This window comes from Aethalodelphis obliquidens, unplaced genomic scaffold (assembly GCF_003676395.1).
Source record: "Aethalodelphis obliquidens isolate GAN/ISIS:26980383/991018 unplaced genomic scaffold, ASM367639v1 scaffold85, whole genome shotgun sequence".
NCBI classification, from domain to species: domain Eukaryota; kingdom Metazoa; phylum Chordata; class Mammalia; order Artiodactyla; family Delphinidae; genus Aethalodelphis; species Aethalodelphis obliquidens.
In genome coordinates this window covers 6,257,981-6,274,081 of record NW_020838029.1, presented here as the reverse complement: position 1 = coordinate 6,274,081, position 16,101 = coordinate 6,257,981, and the positions used below count along the sequence as shown (strand labels likewise).

Genomic DNA, 16,101 nt, shown 5'->3' with positions numbered 1-16,101 from the left:
ACACACACACACACACACACACACACACACACACACACACACACACGGCTCAGAGGAGTAATCCTACCACCTCTTTCTCCGAGGATTTTATCCTTGGAGAGGTACAATATGCTTGCCCCAGACTGTTGGAGTTTTGCCAAGAAGCCCAAGCAGGAAGAAGGAAACTATCCCTAATTCTAGGAGGAGTCCATAGTGTTCATTTAGCAATCCAACTCTCTAAGAGGTTTGTACTTTGACCTGACAAAGTATTATAATGTGACTCAAGGGTCAAAAGCTCAGCCTTGGACAGTATCTCAGAACAGCTTTCAGCAGCAATACACTCAATGCTATATATCCGTTCCACCCACCCTTCCTGTGGAAGATACACCATCCCATCCCATGTCCCATGATTCAGATACAGCAGACCAGTGCACAGGGAGTGAGGGAACACAATTAAAAAAAAAAAAAACCCAGAAAGCAGCAACCTGTCAGTTCTTTGGTTTCTTAAAAGAGACCCTGTACCAGAACACAGTGATAGCTGATATGCTCGGATACAAATTCTGATGTCTATTATGCATATGTAGAAGGGGGGAATGCCAAGTTTCCCCTCAAATCACAGATTGCAAGCAAAGTACTTTGAACATTTGAGTGCTCTCTGAATGCTGAATAGCAACAATCACCCAACAGTCTTTTACAATTAGAGCAAACTGAAAATTTCCCATACTGAGTCATTCAGGAGCAAAAAGGAAGAAGCCAGCTCACAAAAGGGAGGAGATACTGACCATAAAGCACACAACCTGAGCATACAGTGCGAAGTGTTGTTTTAGTACTGGGAGTACACACTCCCTACCCCACTAGTTAAACAAGAAGGGCTGGGTTGGCACGGAACTCCCCTTGTGCAGCACAAGGCCTGGTGCTCAGAGGTGAGACTTACCTGACGTACAAGGACCTCTTCTCACTCGTTCGCAGGGACCCAGACCCAGAGCTCATACTGCTGTTCATCATTTGTTCTCGCAAGTCATGTATCTTCGATTCAAAGCGACTGTATTCTGTCAGAGAGACAAGGGAAAGGACAAGAAAAGAATGAACCCAAGGAGTTGCACCAAGCCTGTGTGCCAGCGGCCAAAGAGCCAGGAGGACCCTTGGCTTCAAAGCAGCCAGAGCCAGCCCAGTCAATCTTTGCTTTGATAAGCAAAGTACCTCCTCAATGCACAGAAAGATTTCTCTCCACCCCCAGACTAGTAGAATGAAAGAATACACCTGAAAAAGGAGTAACATTTGGACATATCGAATGGAAAAACTCACTGATCCTTAAAAAAAATAACAACTGGAAAGAGGTTCCAGTGCAGCCTTCATTAATCTTTAGAGCAGGCACTAAGGCCCAAGGAGAGCAGATGGGAAAAGAGACTTTCCCGAAAAGTGGATTGCAGAGAACAGATGGCCCTGAGATGCAGGGTGGTGGGGCAGCGAAGGACCTGAGGCCATTATATCACTGTTAGGCAAAGATGATCTGTTTCTAGATGACTTGTTTTTTTGAGGGGGGACATTGGAATGCAGTACAAAGGTAAAAACAAACCTCACAATCAGAAGAGAAGATCACAAAGCTCTCCTGAATTATTTCCCTTTTAACAAACAGGGTCTTTGGCTTCAGTAACAATTGAACATTACAATAGAAATTCTCCCAAACCCAGAAGTCTGCTGACATCTTTCTCCTCCAAAACCATCTAGCCAGGGGGGTCATAAGTCCATGCCCAACTTTGTAGCCCACTGACACCATTACAACAGTCTGAAAAAGTCTCATCATTCTGGAAAGGTGACTACAGGTTTACACCCAATGTAAGAAAACCTGACATAGGAAAATTAACTCTATCCATACAATTATTATAAAAGGCTTTTTACAGGGCTACTTTGCTGTGACACTCTCCTAGCACATTTTAAATATGATGTTCACATTTACCACAAACACACACACACACACCCCGCACATTTTTCAGGTCTATAATTGCCAGTCTATAATTACCACATAAAATGGGATATATCTAAGGCACAGACTGTGAAAACGGTAGAAAACAGGCATACTTCATTATGACAAGCTGATTTTAAAGGAAGTCACAATTTATACTGGGGGTTGAAGGTTGGGGAACTGCTTTAAAAAACAAACACATTTCCAGGAAAAAAGAATTCCACAAAAGCATTTTCATGCACCACAGAGGGCTGGCAAGAAGCATCCCCATCTAGGCTGTAAGACTCTACAGGCAGAAAACAAAACACCTGTTCTAACACCTGACACTCCCCTTCCCTCAGCAAAGCAACCTGACCTTCAGCTGGGTATAAAGGGAAACAGTAAAAAGCCTAAACAGGAGGGAATAGGGTTCTAACTCATACAAATATCCTCTTCTCAACAAAGTTTCTTTTTGTTCACTCTGGTACCAATGAAGCCAACTGGTTAAACTCATGTGCTCTTTCATTCAGCACGCACTGGTGTTATGGTGATTTGTCCTCATTACTTACTCCTGTCCCTGAAATCGTGCAGGAAGCAGTTAAGTCACTGACTCACCCATTAAATGTTGGGGAAAGAAAAAAAGAGAGACAGCAGCTGGACAATGTCCCTATTCTGAGGGTTAGAAGGCAACACATCAATATCAATGAGGCTTCCCAATCTAAAGGTAGAAGGTGGTGACCGATCTGTCATGGCAGCCCTGGATGGCCCAAGCGCGCAGCAGCAGGGCTATCTACCTCTAGAGCCGCCCAGGCGCGGGTCCCGCCCCAAGGCTCAGCCCTCCAGCCCAGCCCTCTCCAGTTGGCTCCTTTCTGGCCCTCCTCCCCACTCACCGGCTAAAAGGAGACTGGGTGAGACAAAGAGATTTCTGACCAAGCAACCCCTTCTTGAGCAAGATAAGTAAAAGGCAGAAATATGCGTTGAACACAGAAAAAAAAAAGAAAAAAAACCCCACCACCCAATCTATCCTTAAGCCATATTCCCCCTCTCCCAACTTGTTTATATATTCTCTTCTTTGGAATTGGCTTGCCCACTGAACTCCAACTTAGCAGCCGGTCATGGCAGTTGCTTAGTAACTACATTTCTTAAATAACCCTTTAAAAACAACCGCCAAACCACCATTTCCTCAAAGCTCCTAATCCAAGGTTGATAACGCTGGGCCAGAGAGCCCACTTAAAATAGACTATAGAAAGAGAACAAGGCTATTGCTTTAAGGAAGCCACTTTCTGTTTTCTATGTGCTACTAAGCTTTCAAGCCTATTAAATAGTGTTTTATTCACTTTTTCCTCATTCAGATGATCCCCTTAGAGTTCTAGCTGCTCATCGGTCTCTGCCTTTTATTTGTAGAGTTATCTAATGTCCAGTAGGCACAAAGTAGGCTCCGAATAAATGATTGTTGGGTAAACGAGGAGCAGATTAAAAAACTCTGCCCAAGTCGATGCTTCTGTTCTCAAACTAATAAAACTAATGGTTTATTTAACTCATGGCTGCCAGCTTCACTGAGGGCTTGGAAAAGTAGTTAAGAAGTATTCCCATTTGCTTTTGTTCCCAAGGTTAACTGTTGGGAGCAATTGGAGTATATGTTTTTTAAACACCTTTTTGAGATGTTAATAACCCACAGTGGGCATCTGATTAACAAACTTTGTTTATAACAAAGAAAAAAATAATTCTAACAAAAAGCTGTTGAGAATAGTCTTTAGTTAGTACCTCATCTTAATATTAGAGGCCTCATTTTCCAAGGACAAAAGCTTCACCTAAAAAGCATCTGAATTCTAAGACCTTACAATTTGCCAAGGTCCCTCTTTTCCCCTTCCACTCATAACAAAGCCGTTGCTGAAAGGCATCTCCTAGGCCTAAGTCTTTGCCTAAGAAGCCCACCAGACCAGCCTCTTTAATCCAAAAGGCCTACTTCAAACAGGTTATTTTAAAGAAACAACACTTATTACTAAAATCTCAAGTCTACTAAACTGTGTTATATTCATTTTTTTCCCATTCATATGAACCCAACCATTTGTGATCCACAAAGATATCCATAGTGAGTCAGTCATTGCTCCCTCATTCTCTTTGCTAATCACAGAGAGAAAAGGGAGTGGGGTAGGGGACAATCAGACATCATTCCTCAAAACAGGATTTCTCACTGACCATCTGGGGTGCCTCTGAAAGATCAGGATTTGGGACACTACCCCCTGATACACTGACTCAGAACCTACTGAGTGGGCCAAGGAATCTGTATTTTTAACAAGCATCAAGGTAATTCCGATGCCAAATAAAATTTGAAGCTGCTGGTCTTGATTACAGAATTGAGTTTTGTTTTGTTTTGTTAGTTCAGGGAAAAGATAAGGTAAGTATCCTGCAGCCTGTCTCAAAAGGAAGTTAGGACAAGAGGGTTGGAAAGCTCTCCAAAAAAAAAAAAAAAAAAAAAAATTGGCAATACAACTGCAAATTCCACGGGAAAGGAAAGTGCTAAAGAAGCCTCTGTCCAATATATACACTACCAAACGTAAAATAGATAGCTAGTGGGAAGCAGCCGCATAGCACAGGGAGATCAGCTCGGTGCTTTGTGACCACCTAGAGGGGTGGGATAGGGAGGGTAGGAGGGAGGGAGACGCAAGAGGGAAGAGATATAGGAACATATGTATATGTATAACTGATTCACTTTGTTATAAAGCAGAAACTAACACACCATTGTAAAGCAATTATACTCCAATAAAGATGTTTAAAAAGAAAAAAGAGGGCTTCCGTGGTGGCGCAGTGGTTGAGAGTCCGCCTGCCGATGCAGGGGACACGGGTTCGTGCCCCAGTCCGGGAGGATCCCACATGCCGCAGAGCTGCTGGGCCCATGAGCCATGGCCGCTGAGCCTGCGCGTCCGGAGTCTGTGCTCCGCAACGGGAGAGGCCACAACAGTGAGAGGCCCACATACCGCAAAAAAAGAAAAAAAGAAAAAAAAGAAACCTCTGTCCAATGTGCCTGCAAAGAAATCTAATGAGTTTACACTTTTTTAAATTATAAAAGTAGCACATGATTTTTTAAAATCTTTTAACTTTTTTCTTTGGACATTCCTGTATCATTTCCCCATCGCACTACCCAGAAGTAACCAGTTAGGATTTTTAGTATGTATCCTTCCAGACTTACTACCATGTATATATCGTTTATATACATACACTCACAACTCACATAGATTCACATGCTTTTTTCATTCTGATATATAATGGAAACATATTCATGTCAGTACACAGTGATCTACCTCGTCCTTTATAATAGCTGCACAGTATTGCATATTATGGACAGACCATAATTTATTCAGTCATATCCCAACAGACATACATTTAAATTGTTTATAATTTTTTATATTACAATCAATGCTGCTCTGTATATTTGTATGAGCATTTCGATAGCATAGATTCCTAGAAGTGAAAATGCAGGGTCAAATTACATGCACATGAAAAAATTTGATTGGCACTACCAAAATGAACCCCAATATTCTGAAACCTTCATGACTGGAAGTGAGGATAAACTGCTAGTCTAAAGCTTCCAGCAGCTCTTCTGTTCCTGAAGAAGTAGAGGCAGAATTTACCTTTAAGGACAGATTGATCTTTTTGTTTGGGGGAAAAAACTCTAATAAGCCTTTTGGTTATGAAAAAGTAAAGCCAAGACTGCATTCTGGAATAGACAAAGAGGAACCTCAAATGTTCTCTGCATAATCACAGAAAAGGTCCTCCTGTGTGTGGAGCTGCTGATTCAAAGGGCTTGTCCTACCACCTATATGATACTTTATCTACCTCTAGAAATATCTACCTCTAGACTTGACCACTCTGCCTCCTCCTACTTAGTAATTTCATGCCAAACCTCCCTGGTACAGTAAATGACAGCCCCCTTCCTCCTGTGCACAACCAGTGTTTCCTCAGTGTTTTGCTGATGTTCTTCCTAACTGCTTCCTCAATCCATCTTTCTTTCTAACTTCCATTGTCATTGCCTTTTCCTTTTCTCATGATTATTTTTATCTCTTGCCTGGATTTAGGTCACACTGTGTTATCTCCTCTCTGGACCACTGCTGTGTTGCTCTAGCTGGTGGTCTGCCCCCAGGCTCTCCAAACTCCAATCCAGCTTAAGATTCTTATTTGAAAAGCCTTCCTAAAACGCCAACTTGTAGCCCTCTGTCCAGGTATCTATAATAACTCAACAGCAACTACAGAACTTTAATATCTCAACTAAAATTTCAAAGACTGCTAAAACCATCATCTTGTCACTCTCAGCCGATCTATCCCATGTTTTATTAGACAGATCCCCTTTTGATCTAACCTGCCTGGAACTCTTGAACACAATTTGTTCATTCCTACCTATTATTCCCTTGTCCTGAAATTTTCCTCCCTGCCTGACACTGAACATCCTTTATGTCCTTCACCACCCAGAAGTTTTATTCATTCATTTATTTATTCAAATATTAACTAAATGTCTACAGTGTGCCAGGCATTATGAAAGCTGATGGGGATATAATGGTAATCAAACAGTTCCTAGAAATTACAATAATGAAAAAAACAACTATTTAATTACAATTTTAATTACGATTGTGACAACTGCTATGAAGAAAATGCTACAAGACGAACAGGGTGACCCAATCTACTGAGTGGGGGATGGGAGGTTAACAAAGGTTTCCATGAGGATGCGACATTTAAGCTGAGACTTTAAGGATGAAGAGTCAGCCCGTGGAAAAGGGGTAAAGAAAGCATTCCAGACAGAAGGAACAGCATATGTGAGGGTACAAAATAACTGGATCACAGGGAAGTAAGGGAATACTGGCAGGAGATCAGACTTGTAAGGTAGACAGAGGTCAGATTATACATGACCTTGGGGACTACAGTAAAGATTTCTGCTTTCATCCTAAGAGTAACAGAAAGAAGTCACTGAAAGATTTTAAGTAAAGGAATGACATGAATATGCTTGTATGTGTATCACTATGGCTATTGTGGGGAGAATAAGTGTGGTGCCTCACATGTAGATTTAAGTTTCTTGACAGCAGAGGACCATGCTTTCTCTTTTTGTCTAGGCCCTACAGCCCCTAGTGGGGCCTGCTTTACAGCATCCAAACCAGCTAGCCCCCTAGCCTCTGCTCAAATATATCCAATGTTGGGAAGCTCTGTATTCCTTAATTATTAGACAACACTATTCAAGAGAAAATTCTTGGATTGAGGGCCATCTCTTTTGCTAGCTGGTCCTACTTTGGTGTCTAAAACAGTATAAAACATGATGGATTCTCTTCTGCATAACTGTATGAAGGAACAGTTTAAAGAAAATCAAAGAGCTGGGAAAGCCTGGAGCAGGTTCCAAGACTACTGAATAAGACTGAAGAGAAGGTAGAGTGTGAACAGGGGAAGGAGAAGTGATGGAAGGTTAGGGGGCCAGATTATAAGAGTTTGAGATAGGACTTTTCTTACTAGGCTTTGGGAACCACTGTTAAGTGTTTAAATAGGAAAGTGATACAATCAGAACTCGGTTTTGGGGAAGATTATTCTGAGAACATAATACAGAAGGGAAAACAGCGACAAAGATAACAGAGACCTGTTCTACTAGTATAGACAATGACTTCAAAGGCTTGACATAGTGTGGGGGCAACTGAGGACAGAAAGAAGAGGCAAGAATCAGGAAATATGCTGGAGCTAGAGGAGAGAAAATCTGACATCTGACTGGATGTAGGGTGAGAAAGGATCAAAGGCAGCTTCTGAATTTCTTCCTGAAAGACCAGGAAAAGGTGGGATAATATCAGCCATAATAGAAACTGGCCATCATGTACTCCAAGTAAGTTCTCTATTCTCCAGGCTAAATATTGTTACTTCCTTAACCATTCTTCATCTAACGTGGTTTCCAGGCCCTCCACTACCTCTCCCTTTTTAAAATCTAGTGCCCAGAACTTGTGGTGATGTCATTTTCTTTACAAAACTGTAAGCTCCTTGATGTGGTTTTTGTTTCCTTCTCAAAGTTTAGCGTGGCAATCTGCACCCTTGTTGAGTCAACGATCTTTACTGAACGTGCTAACTCACTATAAAGATCCAACAGGACAAACCTAGACACTGTAATTCTCAAATTCTGACTCCTCAGGAACTAATGTAAGAAAAAAGAATACAAAACTTTCTCCTTCCACTGACCCCAAAATGGTAAAAACTGAACAACAAAACCACAAACCACTTCTGCAAAACACTAACATATCAGAGGTTTCAAGACCTACTTAATAGCCTAATAAAGCATCAAAGAGGACTGAAACTACAATATTCACTAATATGAAATGGACACATAACCAAGCCTCCAAATCCATCTCCCCTATAAGACTTTGATCTCAAATGCATCTACGTTCCTAATGACAGAAAAACTGTCTTCTCAGGATAAAAAATGACATCTGTCAGTAATTTGGAAAAGCAGAAAGGGGCTCAGTTTCTCAACCCATAGAAGACTTATGTGGTTCTATTTGATTATGGGTAGGAAAATGTTGTAGAGACAGGAAACAATGGGAAGCAAAAAAGGGTACTTACTCTGCATGAAGCACTGACTACCTATGGTTTGAATGAAGATATAAAAGGTAAATGCTCCAAAATAAAATAAAAACCATGCCTACCAAATTTGGAAGTGACAATGAAGCTGGGGAGACAACTGGATGACAGACTTCAGACACACAGATTGTGACAGGTAGGAACAATGGAAAGACGGGAATACAAATAGAATGCAAAGGAGAAATGTAACTTCCTGACCTTGAGTCCCCACACAAATACTGAGTAGGGAAGACAGGGCTGAATAACAGCATGTGTCTTGGTTGGCTATCAACACAAAACAAGGCAATAGCTGCCCAAAGGCTCGTTTGTTCCTATGGAAGTGAAGGTGTTCCAATCTCAAACTCATACAGCCCTCATTTGCCATTGCTGAGCTGCCCTGAGCTCAGAAGAATCACCCGTTGTGCAAATGTACAGAACTCGTGAGAGTCACAGATTTTGATGAGTATGAATTGTGTTTTAGGTTTCTACAGTTGCCTTTGGAGTGCAAACCCTCAGGATTTGTATGAATTACAAGCATCTGTCCCAACAACATAGCTCATGTTTTCAAAAGAAATGGATGGAGCCAAAAGTAAAATAAGCCCATCAAGAAGATACCTGTCAGTGTGGTGATAAGTACATGAATCGTCAAACAGCACAACATTTCTTGGAATCACAAACTTGTCTCTATAAAATAATATGAAGCCTATTACTTGGGTTAGTTTCTAATTATGGGGCCTACTATTTAAAGAATCTGACACCTCTAACGGAAGCCGCAGACCCGGACCGGAGCAGCTCGGAGGCGGTGAATAATAGCTCTTCAAGTCTGCAGTAAAAAATGGCCTCCAATAAAACTACATTGCAAAAAATGGGAAAGAAACAGAATGGAGAGAGTAAAAAAGTCGAAGAGGCAGAACCTGAAGAATTTGTGGTAGAAAAAGTACCGGACCGACGTGTAGTGAATGGGAAGGTGGAGTATTTCCTGAAGCGGAAGGGATTTACAGATGCAGACAATACTTGGGAACCCGAAGGAAATTTAGATTGTCCAGAGCTAATTGAAGCATTTCTTAATTCTCAAAAAGCTGGTAAAGAAAAAGATGGAACAAAAAGAAAATCTTTATCTGACAGTGAATCTGATGATAGCAAATCAAAGAAGAAAAGAGATGCTGCTGATAAACCAAGAGGTTTTTGCCAGAGGTCTCAACCCAGAGCGAATAATTGGTGCCACAGACAGCAGTGGAGAATTCATGTTTCTCAGGAAATGGAAACATTCAGATGAGGCGGACTTGGTGCTGGCAAAAGAGGCAAATATGAAGTGTCCTCAAATTGTAATTGCTTGTGTGTGTGTGTGTGTGTGTGTGTGTGTGTGTGTGTGTGTGTTTTGTGGTACACGGGCCTCTCACTGTTGTGGCCTCCCGTTGCAGAGCACAGGCTCTGGACGCGCAGGCTCAGCGGCCGTGGCTCACGGGCCCAGCCGCTCCGTGGCATGTGAGATCTTCCCGGACCAGGGCACAAACCCGTGTCCCCTGCATCGGCAGGCGGACTCTCAACCACTGCGCCACCAGGGAGGCCCTGTGGTTTTTATTTGTAATTGTTTTTTTTGAAGAGAGACTAACTTGGCATTCTTGTCCAGAAGATGAAGCTCAATAATTGTCTGCATTGCTTTTTATATATTTTTTTTATCAAAAATCTGGGTCTTGATTTTTTTGATTTATTAGTGTGAAGAAATAACTACATTCTAATGAAAATCAAGTTTGATATGTTCGTTTTGAAGTAGTACTGGGGAAGTTGTTGGGTTTTGGGGGGTTTTGTTTTTGTTTTTGTTTTGCATCTGTAGCACTGGTTACTTTGAACAAATAAAAGCTTTCTGTAGTTGCTTCCTTTAGCAGAAAAGAACGTTTGATACCACAGTATATTATTTCCTCTGCATTAGAGAACAGCTTTTCTAAATGTGCGGGAAAATCTCCATAGTCATTACTCAATCAGAATTTAGAATTTGCATTTAACTCACATATGCCTAAGGACCATTCTGGGTTTTTTGTATGTGTATACATATGTAAATGGTTTGGGGGTTTTCTGGTTATTGTTTAAACACATTTACCAAAACAAAAACAGCCTTTCACAACCATGGATAAGCCCATGTTTCTGGGATTCTATCATTTTGAGCAATATAAGAAATCACTTCAACTTAAATTGAAAATTTAAGTCTTAACCTTTCAAATTAAATAATTTTGTAATTAATTAGACAAATTACTGTAAACAATTTAAATTGGATAATTTTTTAAAGCAGCCCTACCAGAATCTGCATCCATATCTACCATCATATAAATGCAGTTTTATATGTAAAAACCCCTGAAAGGAAAATTTTATCTCTGTCAACCCAAATGAAAAAACTAGAAAAATTCTGGTATGTGTTAATTAGCCAAGCAAGACTTAGTTAAATGGACATTTAAAGCTTCCTTTTGGCAAACCATTCTTTTATAAGAAGTTGAAATCCCTGTGCTGTATTTACTGAAAGACTGTGATACATGGAATGTCTCAGACTTGTTAATGGAAACCTAATCAGATGGTTAGAGATGCTGGCAATTTAGGATCTGCAGGAATAAATGAGTGAACCAACTTTACTAATCTAAACTTGACCTGCATGTTTTTTCAAACTTTACCCCAACCCATTCCTTACATGTAGGCTCAATCTTCTCAGTATTTGGGGTTACTGGTTCAGCAGAAGCCAGGAAAAACAATAACTTTGTAGTAATCAGAATGTTATTCAACTGTGTATTGTTTACTTTATTGTAAATACTGGTGAACAGTGGTCAATAAAGTTTTATATTCAAAAAAAAAAGAATCTGACACCTCTAAAACTAGACAATTTCTCAGTTCCCTTCTAATTTTGACATAATTATGATTTTAGAACCAAATCAATGAGGGCCATAAGAAATCAAACCTAGGACTAGTCTAATAAAAAATTTTAATATGATCTACAAGAAGGAAATCTTCACATCTGCAAATAATCCTAAACTCTTTGGGTCAAAAAAATACCAATTTAAGGAGTATAAATTGCAATAAAAAGAATTTAAGGCTATATGAGAGGGCAGAAAAGTTGCAAACAGACCTCCATATGGGCAAATGCTGCTTGAAGAAAAATAATTGCAGCTCTACTTTTAGAACAATGGGCTCGGAACTATGACTAACCCAGAACAGAAACTTCAGTGTCATTGTATTCTGGTCCCTGCACTGTCACAATGTGCTTCCTCACCCATACACACACATTACCAGGGTCCTGATACTGGGAATAAAACAGAAAACAAGACAAGCCATATCAGCATGCCATAAAAAAAATCCAGATTATCCCTACTGACTGGATGTTTCTGTCCCCTAAAGAGCTTAGTGATTATGCAGGAAGGGCCACTGAGCAAAAGTGCTATACTATATAAATGTGCCATGACATTCAGCCACCTGGTCTGAAACGAGTAGAATGAAAAATGCTTTGATCTCGCATCAAGCTAAGAAAAAGTTTTTCATAGGACCTGGCCATTGGTTCTCCTCACCCTGTTCTAGATCACCCAACAGATCAGGGTAAAAGCTTCAAATAGGGCCTTTTCTCTAATTCAAAAGAATTTCATATAGTATATTCAAATGCAAGATTAACAAAGCCTTTAGCTCCTTTAACCCATAAGTCAAAGTCTATGTAAGAACCACCCCAAGACAAAACACCTCATCTAGAAAACATGAGAATGAATACCTTGCCCTGAAGGTAGCAGGTACTCTTGTTCACAACAATCTTTTCCACTTAACAGAAATGCTGCAACACAGTGACTGAAACACACAACATTTTATGACTAAGCTTGCTAACTTGAGATAATATAACTGATTTCTATGTTTTGTTTTGTTTTGTTTTTTATTTTTTTTGGCCGCAGCCGGCGGCTTTCCCCCCACCAGGGATCGAACCTGGGCCCCCTGCAGTGGAAGCACGGAAGCGTAACCACTGGACCACCAGGGAATTCCCTGATTTCTATGTTTTACTATGTCAATTGAGAATCTAGATTCAAATGTTCTTCACAGTAGTCACTCCAATAGGATCACGAATTCTCTCACAATAGTTATTGGGGTATCAACTGAATCTCTTTTGGGTCAAGTTTCTGTGGAAGGAACCCAGAAACTGAGACCTAGAGAAAGACCCTTCTGGTTATTTGTCAAAACATCTGTGGTCATTTTTCATATTTTACTCTGATAATCCCAGAGTAAAATATTACAGAACAGAATTAAGAAACCCCAAATCCAAATTATGAGCATGTGTGTGTGGTTGTGTGTGTGCGTGTGTAATAAAGGTGGCACTTCAAAACAGCACGAAAATGATGGATTATCTAATAAATGGTACCAAGGTATTCCTTAAATATTTGGAGCAAAAATAAGGTAGTGTCCTATCTTACCTCATAAATAAAGTCCAGGCAGGTTAAAGTTTTAAATGCAAAAAGAAAAACATTAAATAACTACAATAAAACAAAGGCAGACATTTATTTTATCTCAGGGTAGGAAAGGCCCTTCCAAACCTAGGGGCAGAGGTGAAATACACAAAAGAAAACACTGATAGACTTGACTACATAAAAACAAAACATCTGTACATCAAAATAAAATAAAATAATAAAGCAAAATGGGGAAAACCGCTGCAATATATATGACAAAGAACTAATATTCTAACTACTTTAAAGCTTTTACGTATCAGTAAGAACTAATGAACATACGTCAACAGGGAAATGGGGAAAGGGTATGAACAGGCAATCCACACACAAAAAAAGAAAATGATGAACAAACAAACACACACACAAATGTTCAATTCTATTATGAAAAAGAAATACAAATTAAGATATGAATTAAGTAACATTTTTACCTATCCAATTTGCAGAGCTTTTTAAAAAATAATACTCCATGTTAGCAAGGTTGGTGGAGGTGGAGAAATATACCAAAATATATCAAATATATCAAAAGTCTTAAACATGTTCATATCCTTTGGCCCAATAATTCCACTCCAAAGAATTCATTCTGAAGGCACAATCACAGATTCACAAAAAGCCTCATACAAGGATATCCATCAAAGTGTTATTTATAAGATCAAAAAATTGCAAACAACATACAAGTCGTCCAATAAGGGAATGATTACATGAATTATGGCACACACATGATGGAATATTGTTTAATTATTAAAAACCATTTTAATAAAATATGCATGATGCCAAGTTAAAAGAATGGATATAAGACTGCTTAAATACAATGATCCGAGTCTTGAAAGAGATACATACATACTATATGATATATAAAAGTTTGGAGGGAAATATACACAAACACGAGGTTATTTCTGGAGGTAGTTTTACAGGTGATTTGAACTTTTTTTACTTTGTATTTTGTTATGTTCCAATTTTCTACAAATCTGAATGTAATATTTATATATCCAGGAAAAATATAATTTTAAAAATTATATATTTTAAAATTATATATATTATAATATAAAATAATTTGAGGGGGATGGAGAGGCAGACTGAAAAAGACAGGCCCAAGGATGAAGCCAGGACACACGTGCACTAGAAATTCCCCTCCTCACTGCTCTTGACTCCTTCATCATTTTCCTCTGGGACGGATCACCCAACCAGTTGCAGACAAATCCACTTAAATGTATTATCACTATTATCACCTTGCCATCTTATCCAAGAGTAGACCAAAGAAGCCCTGTCAATGCATTGCTAAAATCTAGATATACCACATTTACCCTATTTCCTTGGTCTACCAGTCCAGTAACCCTGTCCATCAAGGCAATTTGGCAGTCTGACATGATTCGTTTGACTTTACTGAACCAATACTGGTTCCAGTGCTCACCACTTCTTTTTTCTGAGTGTTTATAAAACAACTCTTGGGCTTCCCTGGTGGTGCAGTGGTTGAGAATATGCCTGCCGACGCAGGGGACACGGGTTCAAGCCCTGGTCTGGGAAGATCCCACATGCCGCGGAGCAACTGGCCCGTGAGCCACAACCACAAGCCTGCGTGTCTGGAGCCTGTGCTCTGCAACAAGAGAGCCCACGACAGTGAGAGGCCCGCGCACCGCGATGAAGAGTGGCCCCCGCTTGCCACAACTAGAGAAAGCCCTCGCACAGAAACAAAAACCCAACACAGCCAAAAATAAAAATAGATAAATTAAAAGAAGGCTCAACATTTAAAAAAAAAACAACTCTTAATAATCTAGTTTGGAATTTAACCCAAGATTTACAAAATTCTCTTTCTCCTTTTTGAAAATCTGAAGGACACATGTGTATCCAGATCCCCAATGCACATATTTATACAAAATGTGTTAATTTCATCAAGTTGAAAAATCCCCAAATCTCTAGGGTCTTTGTTTTTTTAAGATATCTAAATTCAGTGAAAAGTGGTGAAAAGTAACCAAAGATCTATTTCAAGAGGATGAAAGCCTTATCACAGGAAAGAAGAGGGGAAGACAAGACCTTTATTAAAATAAGACTGTTATTAACTCAAGACTGTGATTCGGGCTTCCCTGGTGGCGCAGTGGTTGGGGGTCCGCCTGCCGATGCAGGGGACACGGGTTCGTGCCCCGGTCCGGGAGGATCCCGCATGCCGCGGAGCAGCTGGGCCCGTGAGCCGTGGCCACTGAGCCTGCGCGTCCGGAGCTTGTGCTCCGCAACGGGAGAGGCCACAGCAGTGAGAGGCCCGCGTACCGCAAAAAAAACCAACCAACCAACCAACCAAACAAAATCTCAAGACTGTGATTCAACAACAGTCTAGGTACAAACAGGAACTTGTGAATTGAATTCACAACTCACTTACACTTATCTAACACAGGATTTGAGTTAGAAGAAACATGTGAGATCATTTTGCACAGTCCCCTCATTTTACAGATCAGAAAACTGGGGCCCATGGGGACTTCCCTGGTGGCACAGTGGCTGAGAATCCGCCTGCCAATGCAGGGGACAAGGGTTCAAGCCCTGGTCCGGGAAGACCCCACATGCCGCGGAGCAACTAAGCCTGTGCACCACAACTACTGAAGCCCATGCTCCGTAACAAGGGAAGCCACTGCAATGAGAAGCCCATGCACCACAACGAAGAGTAGCCCCCCCCCCGCTGCAACTAGAGAAAGCCCGCGTGCAGCAATGAAAACCCAACACACCCAAAAATAAAATATAATAAAATAATTTTTTAAAAAAAACAATAAAACAATTACCCTATTGTGGAATATAAGTCTAAATCTTCAAACAAACAAAGCAACAGTGTAAATACCAGGGTCAAGATTTCAACAAGCAGCACATTAAATTAAAAAGAAATCCTAAAAAGCTATAAATAAATAAGAAATAATTCATTCTCTATATCATTCTAATCACTCTACCCCATCAGAAGAATCGATGTTTTACAGACACCAAAGCTCCTAGGATTTTGCCTCAAACCATGTAACAAGGACAAGAAAGCACCTGTCTAGCTAGGTTCAGAATTCTTTGCCAACTCTAGCTACCATGTCCTTAGGCTACATGGAAGACAAAAAAGCACAGTGCACACGAGTACACACACACACACACACACACACACACACACACACACACACACACACACAC

The 16,101-nt window shown here is 40.3% G+C and overlaps 1 protein-coding gene and 1 pseudogene across 8 annotated transcripts in view; one reads left to right on the top strand and one right to left on the bottom strand.

Annotated features, from left to right (window-relative positions):
* The window catches only part of DLG3 (discs large MAGUK scaffold protein 3), a 65,487-nt gene that overhangs the window by 24,267 nt on the left and 25,119 nt on the right, over positions 1–16,101 (bottom strand). For all 8 annotated transcript variants that reach the window (XM_027093596.1, XM_027093597.1, XM_027093598.1 and 5 more), the window contains one exon: positions 914–1,028. In XM_027093596.1, coding sequence (XP_026949397.1) covers positions 914–1,028 — 115 coding nt within the window. The remainder of the gene's footprint in view (positions 1–913; positions 1,029–16,101) is intronic.
* LOC113613113 (chromobox protein homolog 3 pseudogene) overlaps positions 9,258–16,101 on the top strand; it is a 12,685-nt pseudogene continuing 5,841 nt past the window's right edge.